The following is a 16,081-nucleotide window of genomic DNA, read 5'->3' on the forward strand; positions in this document are numbered from 1 at the left end:
CTCAAAAATATTTTTTAGCCAGGAGTGGTGGCACACCCCTTTCATCCCAGCAGTTGGGAGGCAGAGGTACGAGGATCACCCTGAGTTCGAGGCCAGTCTGAGACTCCATAGTGAATTCCAGGTCAGCCTCAGCTAGAGCAAGAGCCTATCTTCAAAAAAAAAAAATTATTATTATTTATTTGAGAGAGAGAGAGAGAAAGATACAGAAATACGCAAGTGAAGAGAGAGAAAATGGGTGCACCAGGACCTCTAACCCTGTAAACGAACTCTAGATGCATGTGCCCCCTTATGCATCTGGTTTATGTGGGTCTTGTGGAATCGAACTGAGGTCCTTTGGCTTTGCAGGCAAGCACCTTAACTGCTAAACCATATCTCCAGCGCCTTCCCCAACAGCCTATCTTGAAACCCTCCCCCCCCAAAAAAAATAGATTTAAGCATGGGGGAGTCATAGAGAGGTGCCTCAGAAAAGGATAGGACACACCCAGGTCCTGTGGGTGTGTGCTTCTAAAGAGAGAGTCACCCAAGAGAGTAGCTGGAATTGAGGATTCAGAAGGCTTTTGAATTGTAGTTACATTGCTCCCAGCGTTTCTGAGGATCCCGCCTCTCTCCCTCTCCCTGTTTGGATGAATGAGAGAGACTGTGAGGGACCTGGAGATCACTGTGGTGTGATGGGCTCGAACTGTATGGGTCATAAGACATTGGACATGTCTTTCATGTAAATGGGGGTCTGGTGAGGTTCCAGGAAAACTGCAGGTTCACAGCTAGGAGGAGGAGTAATGTGGATGCTTGGCCTTGGGCATGATTCATTGTGATTTTTTTTTTTTTTTTTTTTTCCTGAGGTAGGGTCTCACTCTAGCCCAGGCCAACTTGGAATTCATTCTAGTCTCAGTGTGGCCTTGAACTCACAGTGATCCTCCTTTCTCTGTTTCCCAAATGCTGGGATGAAATGTGTGCGCCACCACACTGGGCTCATTGTGATTTGGACATCTTTATTTGTTCGCTTATTTATATGTTTTTTGCGGGTGTGTGTGTATGTGCGCACGTGTGCCAGGGTCTCATGCTGTGCAAACAAGCTCCAGGTGCTTGTATCACTTCTTTTTGCATCTGGCTTTATGTGGGAGCTAGGAGATTGAATTTGGGCCAGCAGACTTTGCAAGCAAACTCCTTTAACTGCTGAACCATCTCCCTACCCTTTCTTTAAAATATTTTCAGGGTGGAGAGATGGCTTAGCGGTTAAGGTGTCTGCCTGCAAAGCCAAAGGATCCCGGTTTGACTCTCCAGGACCCACATAGCCAAGATGCACAAGGAGGTGCATGAGTCTAGAGTTTGTTTGCAGTGGCTAGAGGCCCTGGTGCACCCATTCTCTCTCTCCCCACCTCTCTCTGCCTCTCTCTCTGTTTCTCTCAATCTCTCAAATAAATAAAATAAAGTTAAAAAATATTTTCAATGGGGTGGAGAGATGGCTTAGTGGTTAAGGCGCTTGCCTGCAAAGCCAAAGGACCCAGGTTTGATTCCCCAGTACCTACACAAAGCCAGATGCACAAAGTGGTGCATGTGTCTGGAGTTCGTTTGCAGTGGCCGGAGGCCCTGGCGCACCCATTTTCTCTCTTTATCTGTCTGTTTCTCTCTCTCTTTCTCTCAAGTAAATAAATAAAATATTTAAAAATTTATTTATGTATTTATTGGAAAGAGAGAGAGAGGGGGAGAGAAAGAGGCAGATAGAGAGCAAGAGAGAATGGTGCACCAGGTCCTCTAGCCACTCTAAAGGGACAAACGAACTCCAGACACGTATGCCACCTACTGCATCTGGCTTTACGTGGGTGCTAGGGAAAATAACCTGGGTCCTTTAGCTTTGCAGGTAAGTACTTTAACCATAAGCCATCTCTCTAGATTCTCCACAGCCTTTCTGACATTCTTACCTGATGCATCTTTGTATGAAAGGGATGTTAGCCGGGTGTGGCGGCCGCACGCCTCTAATCTCAGCACTCGGGAGGCAGAGGTAGGAGGATCATCTGGGTTGGAGGCGCTCTGAGACTACATAGTGAATTCCAGGTCAGCCTGGGCTAGAGCAAGACCCTACCTGGTGGGGAGAAGGGGGATGTTTCTTGGCAGGCAGTCTTCACAGCAAATGCTAATTGTGCTTTAATTCCTGACTCAGCTGGTGAGAGACTTCCACCAGGATCTGGAGTGAGGGGCTCTTTTCCCTTCCGATGTCCCCCGAGGTTTTCCTATCTTTCTTTTCTTTTCTTTTCTTTTTTTTTTTTTTTTTGAGGTAGGGTCTCACTCTGGTCCAGGCTGACCTGGAATTAACTCTGTCATCTCAGGGTGGCCTTGAACTCACGGCAATTCTCCTACCTCTGCCTCCCGAGTGCTGGGATTAAAGGCGTGCGCCACCACGCCCGGTGGTTTTCCTATCTTTCTATCCTGACAGAGGGATGGAGGGTAGAGTCCAGTGCACCCAGTCTGCTCTAATGTTCTGACACTTCAGCGCCTCACCAGACACCTGTCATTTGTCCCCTACAAAGCCAGCCAGCATTGCAACCTATGCCCAGTGCTTGGCTTTAAACATCCTGCTTTTGGGCTGGAGAGATGGCTTAGCAATTGCACTTGTCAACAAAGGCAAAGGCCCCAGGTTCAATTCCCTAATGCCCTAATAAAGATGCACAAGGGGGCGCATGCATCTGGAGTTTGTTTGCAGTGGCTAGAGGCCTTGGTGCACCCATTCTCTTTCTTTCTCTCTCTCTTTGTTTCTTCCTCTCTCTCTCTCTCTCTCTAATTAATAAATAATTAAAATAAAAAGGTCCTCCTTTGCCTTTTCTGTTTGCAGAGGAAAACGTTTGCACCTCTTGCTTAGCCTAAAAGGTCTCAGGCCCCAGGGTTGTGTCCTTATCTCCTCCTAAGAGGGCCCTCACCTGTCTAGGCTGTACAGGCCATCAAGGAACATCTGGAGAACCCATTCTGTTGTCCTTGATACCTCCGTGACAGGGGACTCACTCTTCACCATTTAGTTCACTGTAAAGGAAGTTCTTGCTCTTAGGCCACTTTTCATATATTGTAAATAGCTTTTACTTTAAAATCTTTTCAAAAAAAGCTGGGTGTGGTGGCGCCTGCCTTTAATCCCAGCACTCAGGAGGCAGAGGTAAGAGGATTGCTGGGAGTTTGAGGCCACTGAGGCTACATAGTGAATTCTAGGTCAGCCTGGATTAGAGTGAGACCCTAGCTCAAAAAACAAACAAACAAAATCTTTTCAACCAGGTATGGTGGTGCATACCTGTAATCCCAGCAGGGAGGCAGAGGTAGGAGGATGGCTGTGAGTTTGAGGCCAACCTTGGACTACATAGTGAATTCCAGGTCAGCTTGAGCTAGAGAGAGACCCTACCTCAAAAGGAATAAATATAAAAAAGCAGAAACAAACAAAATCTTTTCATAATTTTTAACATTTATTTGCACGTGTGTGTGTGTATGTGTGTGTATGGGCATGCCATCCAAATGAACATCAGACACTTGGGCCACTTTTTGCATCTGGCTTATGTGGGTGGCTTGGTAATTGGACCTGGGCCTACAAGCTTTGTAAACAGGGACTTTTAACCACTAAGCAATCTTCCCCAGCCTCCTTTTAATACTTTATTTATTTATTAGAGAGAGAGGAAGAGGCAGATATATATACATATACATATATATATATAGAGAGAAAATGGGTTCTCAAGGGTCTCTAGTCACTGCAAACTCCAAATGCATGTGCCACCTTGTGCATCTGGCTTTACGTGGGTACTGGGGAATTGAACCTGGGTCCTTAGGCTTTGCAGGAAAGCACCTTAACTGCTAAACCATCTCTCCAGCCCTGAAATCATTTTTTTTATTAACAACTTCCATGATTGTAAACAATATTCCATGGTAATGTCCTTCCTCCCCCCCCCACTTTGCCCTTTGAAACTCCATTCTCCATCATATTCCCCCCCATCAATCACTTTTTTATTTTGATGTTATGATCTTTTCCTCCTATTATGATGGTCCTGTGTAGGTAGTGTCAGGCACTGTGAGGTCATGGATATCCAGGCCATTTTGTGTCTGGGGGGAGCACGTTGTAAGGAGTCCTACCCTTCCTTTGGCTCTTACATTCTTTCTGCCACTTCTTCTGCAATAGACCCTGAACCTTGGAAGGTGTGATAGAGATATTGCAGTGCTGAGTACTCCTGTCACTTCTTTCCAGCACCATGATACCTTCTGAGTCATCCCAAGGTCACTGCCATTTGAAAAGAGAAGTTTCTCTACCAAAAGTGAGAGTAGCGATCATATAAGGGTATGAACATTAAGAGAAGTGCTTACTGGGCAGCTTGATGAGCATAGTATATACATTTAGCCAGACAACAGCAGATGTTACACCCCTAGGGCTCATGTCTAACCCTGTTTTAGGTTTTCAGTATCAGGGATACATTCCCTCCCACGGAGCAGGCCTCCAGTCCTATTAGAGGGCAGTTGGTTTCCCCCATAACAGATGTGCCACTATTGCAACTGTTGGCTCATTTGGCCTGGCTGGCAAAATTTAAGACTTGCAGTGTCCACTGTTGAGTATCTTCACTGGTGATTTCTCTTTCTCCCACTGAACTACATGCAGAATGGCTTCTTCCAGCTTTCTGTCAGCTGGTCTACATGGAAGAGGTTTTCAGCTCAGCTCCAGCAGGATTTCTCAGTGGTCTTGCAGCCCAAGTATGTGGAATCTTCAGCAATAGGGTCTTACATCTCTTCCTGGTGGGAAACCAAGGGCCTCAGCAATGGCCTGTAATGTTTTGGGGGCATCAGGGACCTCCCTGGCCAACAACTCACTGGAAGGTATCTCATCCCTGCCATTGAAAATTTTCTAGCAAAAATCTATGGCTCCTGAGTGTTACATTGTCCAAAAAAGTAGGTTTCCATATGATTTATTTATATCCTCTTAGATTTTGATCAGCCCTCCCTCCACCTTTCCTTTACTCAGTCTCTTCCCTGACCTCACCCCCATTAATCTATTCTTCTACTTACATATATACAATACCAACCTATTAAGTACCCCCCTCCCTTCCTTTCTCTTCCCTTTATATCTCTTTTCTAGTTTACTGGCCTTAGGTACTGAGTTTTCTTTTCTTTCTTTTTCTTTTGTTTTTTGTTTTTCGAGGTAGGGTTTTGCTCTGGCCCAGGCTGACCTGGATTCACTATGTAGTCTCAGGCTGGCCTTGAACTCATAGTGATCCTCCTACCTCTGCTTCCCCAGTGCTGGGATTAAAGGCGTGTCACCACACCCCAGAATGATTTGAATTGTCTCTCAAAGTCCCTCTGGAGTGACCACAGCAGGCGGCCTCTGTGCAGGAGGAGTCAAGAAAGCAAGGTGCAAGGGTCAGTGTGTGAGCTGGTTGAGCCTCCAGCAAGCCAGGCTTGGGGCTATTCAACTGGTCAGCTCTGGACACCAAGTTTGTGAATGCTGATGGGCACTGTGACCTGGATGGAATGAGTTGCTATGGAAACTGGCTTTCTGCCCCCCTCCCCATCCTGCCCTGTTTCTCAGGAGGCCTATGGCCCATTGGTCAGGTCTTCCCAGCCCCAAATTCTGTTCCCTCAGCCCAAGCCAACCCTGCAGCAGATCAGCAACCTCTGGCTCCCAGGGTGCAAGGCTGGCTGTTGGCCAAGTCCTCATAAGCTGGGCTTGGTGCTGAAGCCAGGCAAGGGGACCTGTCACCATTTTTTTTTTTTTTCTTTTTAATTTCCAGGCGGGGTCTTACTATAGCCCAGGCTGACCTGGCACTCACTCTGTAGTCCCAGGCTGGTCTCATGGCGATCCTCCTACCTCTGCCTCCCAAGTGCTGGGATTAAAGGCATGCGCCACCACACCCTGGCTCCCACTCAGTATTCTTTGGGGAGATCTGGCCCAATGTGCCCCGGTCAGGTGTTTCCCCCCCACCCCAGTGTGGCAGCTCCAGAATCCATATCAGTGGCAGCTGGTGTGCAGGGTGAAACACCCTACTATGCAGCGGGAACAGATGGCGGGGGCGGGGGATGGTTGTCACACCAGAGGCACTCAGCAGGTCGGGGCAATGCAAAGACCTAAATTGGGGAATCGGGCCCAGAGCTAGTCGCCTCACCCTCACTCCGAGAAGCCCTGGGAGACCCTCGCATGTCACCTTGCAAAGGTCTCTACCGGCTCCCGAGGGAGTGCCCTAACTGTTCTCACGTCCCTGTCTCCACAGTGGCTCTGCAGATGAAGACGCTGAGGCCCAGAGAGGGGGAGCGGCCTGTCTAGGGACAGACACATAAGTCGCCAACCCTACAACTGGTGTCTGCGCCAACCCCCGCCCCGGGCTGCTCCTCAGTGTTCGTGCCCAGCCCCTGGGCTGCTCCCCAGAGTGGTTGGGGCAGCCCTGCCATCCACCAGGTGAGCAGGTGAGGGGATGTGGAGGACCGGAGTGGGTTGCGTCTGGCATGAGATCTGGCGCAGCTGGGACCTGTAGGTAGGGCGGTGGGGACAGAAAAGGGTGGCAGGGCCACGTCGGGACGCCTTCAGCTTGGTTCCGTCTGTGTTTCCTGATCCCAGGAACTCCCAACTTCCTGTCCTACTTTCTGAACTCTCTCAGATTTCTCTCATCCTTCACTCATTCAGCTGCTTATTAAGTGCCTGCTGTGTGCACACCCTGTGTGCTGTTTATTACACCCCTGCTGTGTGCACACCCAATTCATGATGGTGAACAAGACAGACAAACGCTCATGACCATGACACACCATACACTAAGAGAAATTAAAAGAGGAAAAAGCCAAGTGTGGAGGCACATGTCTGTAGCCCCAGCACATGGGAGGCAGAGGTAGGATTGCCATGACTTTGAGGCCAGCCTGGGCTATAGAGTAAGGTCCAGGTCAGCCTGGGCTAGAGTGAGAGCCTTCCCTAAAAAGCAAACAGCCATGTGGTGGCACACACTTTTAATCCCAGCACTTGGGAGGCAGAGGTAGAAGGATCACACTGAGTTCAAGGCCACCCTGGGGCTACATAGTAAATTCCAGGTCAGCCTGAGCTAGAGTGAGACCCTACCTTGAAAAACAAAAACAAAGCAAAAAAAAGCCAGCCCCCCTCCCCAGACCTCAACAAACAAAAAAAGAGGAGAGTACATATCATATCAAAGAGAGGCACAATAGTCGAAGGGACTTAACTGAAAGGATTTGGGGGCTCATTCTTAAGAAGGTAATTTGAGAGGTGAGAATTGGAAAGCATGGGTTACCCTGGTGAAGTCATCTGGGAATAGCTTGTGCAAAGGCCCTGTGGCTGGAATACGCTCCCATCCATCTCTCTTCAAATTGCCTGCTGTCTCACTGCCTCAGTGGCCACATTTCCACCTTTCCCTAGTGTTAGCTCCAGTCAGCCGTGTATACCTTCAGCAAACCTCCAGTGAGCCCCTGCTTTGTCAGGTTGCTGAGGGTGCTGACATGACAGTGTCGGTGAGGGACTGAAGCTGACTTCAGGGGAAGTGGCGGTGACAGTGTCAGGGCTTCTGATGGAGCTGTGTTTTCCGCGCCTGGCTGTCCTAAGATGCCACGGGCACACTCGCGCACATTTTACAGAGGAAGAGACCACTCTGAGAGGCCTGCTGGTTCAGACGGGCTAGTCCCTCACAGGACCTCAGTTTCCCTGTCTGCTGAGTGGGTGGGATGTCCTGCCTGCTTCCAGAGGCTCTCCTCCACTCCAGGTCCTTTGTCCTCTCCCGCACCCTGCAGCGAGCACCATGGGCAGCAGCAAGAGCAAGCCCAAGGATGCCAGCCAAAGGCGCCGCAGTCTGGAGCCAGTGGAGAACGCACTGGGCAGCACTTTCCCCGCCTCGCAGACGCCCAGCAAGCCGGCCTCCGCCGACGGCCACCGTGGCCCCAGCGCTGCTTTTGTGCCCACGGCGGGCGCCGAGCCCAAGCTCTTTGGGGGCTTCAACTCGTCGGACACGGTCACCTCCCCGCAGAGGGCGGGGCCTCTGGCTGGTCAGTGTCCCCCACCCTCCACCCTGGCCCGTGCTGGCTGTCTCCTGGGCAGAGGCGCACCCTCTCTGGGCTCCTGGGAGGCTGCGGACCTGTGTCCTGGGGATTTTCTCTGGAGGCAGTGGGTGAGGAAAGACAAACTGCCAAGTCATCTTTGAGGGTATCGCATGCCTCATATGACCCGGGACAGATACATCTAATGGGGTCTGGAGGAGGTGACAGTGAGGGATGCAGAGGGAAGGGTTGGCTGGGGACCAGGCTGCGACCAGAGTGCACCCCTGCGCCACCTGCTGGCGCCTCGGGGTGTGGCATCCCGGCGACTTGCATGTCCTGCCAGTGTGCGCGCGGGTTCACACCCACAAGGACCACATGCACATGCCCAGAGCGAGCCACGCACATGGTTCCACACCTACACGGAGCATGCCCCGCACACCCAGACTGTGCTACGCGCACGGTTATGCGCCCAAACAGGGGCCCGTCTACGTGCCCACACCGAACCACTCGTGCCGCTCCGCCCCCACACAAGACGCATGCCCACGCTGAGTGGAGGCTCGTCAGAGATGCTCACTGACACTGGACTCCTAGAGGCACACCCGGGGACACAAAGATGTGGGGCCTGGGACAGATGCACGCTTGCAGCCTAGCTCCTGCTGTCAGAGGCATTAGAAACATGTAGGATGAAGACACGCTCACGGGTGCCCAGCCTCACGACTCCACCATGGGCACCTGCTGGTATGAGACCCTTGGGTAGGGTAGGACCCCTAGCTACAGCTAAACTGTGAAAAAAGTGGACACAGACCCACCCATTTGGTCAAAAAGTGTTATGGAAAGCCAGGCATGGCAGCATATGCCTTTAATCCCAGCACTAGAGAGGCAAAGGTAGGAGGATCACTGTGAGTTGTAGGCCAGCCTGAGACTACATAGTGAATTCCAGGTCAACCAGGGCTAGAGTGAAACAATAACTTCGAAACTTTTTTTTTGTTGTTGTTTAAAAAGTCATCGTTTAAGCCAGGTGTGGCGGTGCACACCTTTAATCTTAGCACTCAGGTGGCAGAGGGAGGCTGGCCATGAGTTGGAGGCCACCCCGAGAATACATTGTGAATTTCAGGTCAGCCTGGGCTAGAGTGAGATCCTACCTCAAGAAAAACCAAGGGAAAAAAAAAAAAAAAGAAAATAAATAGAAAGTAATGGGGGGGAGGCAGAGGTAGGAGGATTGCCGTGAGTTCGAGGCCACCCTGAGACTCCGTAGTGAATTCCAGGTCAGCCTGGGCTAGAGTGAGACCCTACCTGGAAAAACAAAACAAAACAAAACAAACAAACAAAAGTAATGTGGATCCCTGAGTTTATGCCCTCTAGTCTGGAACCCAGAGAAGCCTGGAGCAGGACCCCTTCTGGTGCAGGGTGAAGGCTGTTGTCCCCATGCCTTTTCCTGAACGCCTACCATGTGCTGGACTCTGGGAACAGGACAAAAGATCCATCAGGGAGGTGGGGACATGAAGGAGCCATGAGCTCCCCACCCCCAGGAACTCACAGATGGGGAGGGCGCCACTCCCGTGGCCCTCCACTGAGCGTACAGGTCTCTAGGCTGGGCTGATGGGTGAGGAGGGCAGCCTCCCTCGCCTCTCCCTCAGACATTTGACATCCTCGCCCCTGCGCAGGGGGAGTGACGACCTTCGTGGCCCTCTATGACTATGAGTCAAGGACAGAGACGGACCTGTCCTTCAAGAAAGGCGAGCGGCTGCAGATAGTCAATAACACGTGAGTGCCCCTGCCCCCCCCCCACTTCACTGTGGGGTCCCGCGGCCCCTCCTGCCACGCCGAGCTGCCGGCAGAGGGCGCTGCTCATCTGCCATTGGCTCACCGTGGCCCTCCTCAGCAGGGGTCCTTTCCTCCCTTCCTCATCCTGGATCCTCACCTGCCGCCTTGCCTTCCACACCCTCAGTCTCTCCCTCTCTGCTTCTCTTTCTTGCTGGCCCCCAGGAGGAAAGTGGACGTCAGGTGTGTACCGTGGCAAGGGTGAAGGGGGGATCTTGGCTGGGGCTGGGGGCTGCTTTCTGCATGCGCCACTGTCCCTGCCTGTGGCCTCCGGCTCCCTTGCTGTGCCCACCCCGGCTTCCCTGGCTTCTCCTGCCCCTCGCCAGTTTTACCAGGGCCGCACCTCCTCCCACCCTCCTCCATTAGCTCACCCCCGACCAGATCTGTTGGCTCACATCAAACACTAGCTGCATGCTGGCCCCAGTGCCTTGAGGAGGCCCCGCCATGCCCTCCCGGAGCCAGTGCCCTAGTGCCCCAGGCCAGGCCAGGCCAGGCCAGGGGGCAGGTAAAGTCAGGATGAGTAGGGACATGGAATCCCTGCTGCATGCCCCGCCTGGGGTTAGTGACCACAGGGCCTGGGATGGGCCATGGAGCCACTGCAGGTGGAAGTGATGGACAGTGTCCCGCAGGGAGAGGCTGCCAACAGGGTATGGGGGGGGGAGGCGTGTTGGTGGGCTGTGGGGTCTGCATCTTCAGGCAGGTAAGGCTTGGGGACTTTGATTCATGCTGTGGGAGCTGGGCGGTTCTGGAGGGCAGAGAAGACTGTCCTCAAGGGCCTGGCTGTGGAGGTGGGCACTTTCGCAATCCCACAGCATGTCCTGACGCTCACAGCGCACGCAGTTCCGTCTGTCTGGAACGTCCTTTCTGCTGTCTGTGCTTGGCAGACTCCTATCCATGCCTCAAGCTTGTGATAGCAAAGCCAGCAGGTGCCCGGCCCGACTCACTCGGCCCTCTTCATCTGTGCTCCTGTGTGGAGCCCTGCCAGAGCCGCAGTGCTGGGGGAGGGGCTCTTCACTTTACAGACCAGGAGACTGAGGCTCAGAGTTGCGAAGGCCCTTGGCCAAGGTCACGTGGCTGTCAAGAGGGAGGCCATGCCGGAGCTTGGGCCGCGACTGGCCTCCCCGGACTAGCATCCTGGGGACAGAGCTTCCTCAGTCCCCTCTGCCCACGGTCAGAATCCTCAGCTTTGAGGAGCTGTTTTCAATCAGGAGCTCCTGGGGCCATTCTGGCCCCCCCTTCATTCCTGGGCCACCTTCTCCCTTGTCGTTGATGGCCTTGGTGACCGGGGTGAAGGAGCAGCATGACATGGTCACATGGCTGCGCCCTGCGTGAGCCGGTCTGGGCCGGTGCTGTGAGTTGCTGTGGTTGCATTTATGTACCCCGGAATCCTATGAAGGCCCTTATTGACCCACTTCACAGATGAGGAAACTGAGGTGCAAGAGGTGCCACGACTCGCCCCATGGTCACAGAGTTAGTAGAAACAGAGACGGTGGCACAGCGTCAACAGTCCATGGAGGGACAATCCCCTGGAGGATGCACAGGGAGGTGACTTGCACCCCTGGGAATCCTCACTAGACATCGCAATGGGGTGATGGCAGGAGAAGCTTGGGCACTAAGGGCTGCTTCTTCCTCCCAAGGTCAGAGGGCAGGCCCACTATTTGCTGGAGTAGCCCCTTCCCCTCCTTTTCCTGCCTTCTTCCAGGGTGATGATCACTGGCTGTCCCGGCCTGGGTAGCAGGACCACTTACTGTGGACTCGTCCACCCCGTCCTCTTGGCCATGGACACAGAGCAGTGGTGGGGCTGGGTTTGGCGCCCTTGCTATGCCTCAGTGCCCATGCATGCCAGAGGCTGGGCAGGGCGGGGTCTAGAGGAGATGACTGGAGGATGAGTGGAGGAAGGAGCTGTGAACTTAGAAGAAGATGGGGACCCAGACTGGAAGTGTTGACACCCCTTCTCTGTATGTCCTTCCCCAGGACTGTACAGGGCTCGTGACTACTGCTCTGACTCCCTGTGGCCCTCCTCATCCCTGTGTGAATTAGGTGGTCCCTGCCTGCGGCTCTGCCCATAGTTCTCCCAGTGACAGGCCTGAAGCTTTGATTTATAATCTTTTTAAAAAATTTAAAAATTAATTTTATTTATTTGCAAGCAGAGAGTAATAGAAGAGACAGAAAGAGAGAGAGAGAGAGAGAGAGAGAGAGAGAGAATATGAGCACACCAGGACCTCCAGCCACTGCAAACCAACTCTAGATGCATGTGCCACTGTGCATATGGCTTTATGTGGGTCCTGGTCGTTATGCTTTACAGCAAGCACCTTAACCACAGAGCTATCTTTCTAGCCTTTAAAATTTTTTAAAAAATATTTTATTTTTGTTTATTTATTTATGAGAAAGAGAGAGAGAGAGAAAGAGAGTGGGCCCTCCAGAGCCTCTAGTCACTGCAAACAAACTTCAGACATGTGCACCAACATGTGCATCTGACTTATGTGGGTTCTGGGGAATTGAACTTGGGTCCTTAGGCTTTGCAGGCAAGCGTCAAGCGTCTTAACCACTAAGCCATCTCTCCAGTCCTGATTTGTAGTCTTTTTTTCTTTTTGTTTTTTGTTTCTGTTTTTGTTTTTTGAGGTAGGGTCTTGATCTAGCCCAAGCTGGCCCGAAATTCGCTATGTGGTTTCAAGGTGGCTCTGTGATCCCCCTGTCTCTGCCTCCGGAGTGCTGGAATTAAAGGCATGCACCACCAGCCCGGCTGATTTTGTAATCTTGATGCCTTGTGGTCCTGGCGTCCAGCACCTGGTCACAGCAACCTGGGGTTGAGGAATTCTGCTGGCCTCCTGAGATGGCCTCTGCTTCACCCAGACTCCTGGGATCCCAGGATGGAGTTCAGGATGGCACCACAGACCTTCAGACCCCAGAGACCCTCATGACCAACCGAACCTCACCCTCCCACCACCCTGCAGATTGTGCCCCAGGCTCCATGTTTGGAAACCCTACTACCTGCCACCTCAGCTTGAGCCCCCATGCCTCCGTGACCCTCCAGACAGCTGAAGGAGTTCACATCAGTGCCCACACCGATATCCTCACACCCCAGATTCCAGAGCTTCCATCTGCATGCCAGCCTGGCCACACGCAAAGGTCCCAGAAGAGGGTCCAAGGCTCAGAGAGGCGAAGTCAGTTGCCTGAGCTCACATAGCTCATGGGCAGAGGTTGACATTAACCCCACAGCTTGGACCCTGGGCACTTAGCACCTTCTCTTCTGACCATGTGTGGAAGGAGATGGCTTTCTAGGAAATGTGTGACTCCTTTCCTTGTTCCTGCCCATCCACAAGGGTCAGGCCTCAGGAGGGACTGGGTGCAGCTGAACCCTTCCGCCTGGTAGGATGTGTTACCATCACCCCCAACACAGTGTGGACTGGCACCCCTGCCCCGCTAGGCCGTGTGAGAAACAGGCTTCTCATGTGGGACAGTGCCAGGCCCTTGGCCAAGTCCACCCCCAGCCATCTGACCTCCCAGCCCCTTGAAGTGAGAAAGCGAGGATTGATGCCCATTTCCCGTGTAGGCAAACCAAGGCCCAGGTGGTCATCGGCCAGTATCTCAGCTCTCTCTGAGACATCTTGACACTAGGCATGTTGTTTGCCTGAAAGGGAGACTGAATGTTCATCTCCACTTCACAGATGAGGAGACAAAGACCTGGACAGGGTAGACTACTTGCTTAAGGTCATTCAGAAGCTCCTTGTTGGAGATGGCAATGACTTTGGCTCTTTTGATGATTTTGTTTTGTGTATGTTTGTTTTTTTGAGGTAGGGTCTCACTCAAACCCAGTCTGACCTGGAATGCACTATGTAGTCTCAGGCTGGCCTCGAACTCACAGTGATCCTCCTACCTCTGCCTCCTGAGCTCTGGGATTAAAGGTGTGCACCAGCATGCCTGCCTTTTTTTTTTTTTTTTTTTTTTTGAGAGAGAGAGACAAGGAGGCAGTGGTGTGTGTGTGTAGAATGAGCACGCCAGGGCCTCCAGCTACTGCAAATGAACTCCAGACGCATGTGCCACCATGTGCATCCGGCTTGCATGGGTAATGGGGAATTGAACCTGGGTCCTTAGGCTTCCCAGGCAAGCACCTTAACTGCTAAGCCATCTCTCCAGCCCTGTTTATTTTTGAGGCAGGGTTTCACTGTAGCCCAGGCTGACCTGGAACTCTCTCTGTAGTTCAGGCTGGCCTCAAACATAGGGTGATCTTAATTTCAGCCACCCCAGTGCTGGAATTAAAAGCATGTACTGTCATATACCTGGCTATTGCTTTGGTTTCTGAAGACATTTTGGGGAACGGGGAGGGAGATATACCTGGAGATGCAGGGTTAGTGGTTTTGTTCTTTATTTTAAAACTATATTTATTTACTTATGAGGGTGAAGGGGAGAGAGAATGAGCACACCAGGGTCTCTTGTCACTGCAAACAAATTCCACTTTGTGCCTCTGGCTTTACGTGGGTACTGGAGAATTGAGCCAGATCGGCAGGCTTTGCAAGTGAGTGCCTTTAACTGCTGAGCCTCTGGGGAGTACCAGTGGTTCTGTTTTTATTGTTTAGCCAAGTTATGGCACTCATCCAAAGCTGGTATCTGTGCTGGCATTTGACTTCCTCAGAGCCAGCAAGGGGGCTAAGGTGGCACCCACGGTGGTCAGTTGCGGAACCCAGGCCCTTAGCTGCATCTAGAGGCCAGGTCGAAGTGGGACTGTGTGTCTCAACTCCTGTCTCTTATGACCCACCAAGTGGACCTGTGAACTTCAAGACTCTCTGTGGGCTGATGTCCAGAAGCAAGGAGCTCCTGGCTGGAGTCTGGTTACATCTGCTTGAACCCTTGCTTCTGGGGTGCTGCTGGGCTGAGCACCTTACCCACTCTGACTTTGTTCAGCTGCCCCAGTTTGTGACCTCTGGCCTGGTGCCCACAGCCTGTCTCCTGCCCCATCCTGTTGCTTCTTGCTCCTACCCCTGGCTTCTGGGAGACTCAGTCTCTGTGAGGTCTGGGGAAGCCACTGCATCTGGCTTGTGGGTATCAGAAGCTCTTGTCTTCAGCCTCGCTGTGTGGCTTTGAGCAAATTACAGCCCTCTGTGTGCCTCACTTGTCCCATCTGGGAAATGGCACTTTGGACTGAAAGATCTCAGAGCTGTACCCAGGGACTTCAGTCTTTGTAGCTTTGGGTAAGTTCTTGTGCTACTCGGTGCCCCAGTTTCCCCAACTGTACAAAAAAAGGGTTGCTCTTTCTCACGAGGTCTCCGCCCTGGCTGGCTCTCCCACCGCTCTTGGCTGTAATTTCCTCAGGGGCCTTGCCTTCTTCCTTGTAGGGTGACCTTAGGGATCACACCAGACAGAAAAGTATGGAGACCCTCCAGCTATTCACATAGGGACAGGCCGGAGCTTTGGGGCACATAGGCCCAGTTCCTGTCAGGCCCCAAGAGAGCTTGTGCCTGCTTGTCACATAGTGGAATCTGGCCCACATGGCCACAGTTGTACCCCCTTTGCCAAACTCATTCTATCCAGGAGGGACCCTCCTGACTTGCCCAGCATCAGCTCTCAGCCAAGCCCAGAGCTGGTGCTTGACTGTCCTGGAGGTCCTTGAGAGCTCCCTAGTCCTGCTCACTCTTGGCCTCAATTCCCCCATCTGTAAAGTGGGCTGAAGATAGGGCCAGGACAGCACAGGCATTCCATGGATTCAGGTTCACACTGTGTGACTGGAGGCCAGAGCTTTTCTGTCTGTGACATCCTGGGGCTGGCTGTGCATTTTGTGAAGGTCAATCGAGGCACAGGCTGACCTGATTTGATGCCCGCCACCTCCAGCGGAGCTTCTCCCAACAGCACCCTGAGGGAGGTGCTTTCTCTAGGAACTGGGAGCTGGTCTGGTTTTGTGACCATGAACAGAGCTCTTTGCTTCTCTGGCCTCAGTCTTACCATCTGTGTGTGGGGAGGGACTGGACCCTAGCTCCCAGGCTAACCCTGCCCCCTAACCTCCCCTGATTCCTCAGCCCTCTCTCCCTGTCCCCTTTGGTTGCTTTGGATGTGAGGCCCCTGGCTGTCCCCGGCCCACCCCAGCACCGCCTGGCGCGCTCTCTCCTGCCCTTTCCCCCACCACTCTGCCTCTCACCACCCCCATCTCTGCCTCTTCTCTCCTGTCGGGCTCGGCTCGGGCTCTCGCTTGCTCCTCCCTCCTCTGTCGCTGGACCCCCGCTCCAGCCAGACCTGGTTCACATTCAGATGGCTGCAAAGGTACTTCCTTCACCCCCCCTCCCTGCCCCCCGGC

General features: G+C 52.6%; 1 protein-coding gene across 3 annotated transcripts in view; it reads left to right on the plus strand.

Moving 5' to 3' along the window:
• The window catches only part of Src (SRC proto-oncogene, non-receptor tyrosine kinase), a 60,350-nt gene that overhangs the window by 32,789 nt on the left and 11,480 nt on the right, over positions 1 to 16,081 (plus strand). Inside the window, exons 3-6 of one of the 3 annotated variants that reach the window (XM_045156464.1) lie at positions 6,219 to 6,411; positions 7,732 to 7,983; positions 9,639 to 9,738; positions 9,961 to 9,978. In XM_045156464.1, the coding sequence (XP_045012399.1) occupies positions 7,740 to 7,983; positions 9,639 to 9,738; positions 9,961 to 9,978 (362 nt within the window). In that variant the 5' untranslated portion in view covers positions 6,219 to 6,411; positions 7,732 to 7,739. The remainder of the gene's footprint in view (positions 1 to 6,218; positions 6,412 to 7,731; positions 7,984 to 9,638; positions 9,739 to 9,960; positions 9,979 to 16,081) is intronic. The other 2 variants (XM_045156463.1, XM_045156465.1) reach the window with 2 other exon arrangements.

Source organism: Jaculus jaculus, chromosome 8, assembly GCF_020740685.1.
Source record: "Jaculus jaculus isolate mJacJac1 chromosome 8, mJacJac1.mat.Y.cur, whole genome shotgun sequence".
Taxonomy (NCBI): domain Eukaryota; kingdom Metazoa; phylum Chordata; class Mammalia; order Rodentia; family Dipodidae; genus Jaculus; species Jaculus jaculus.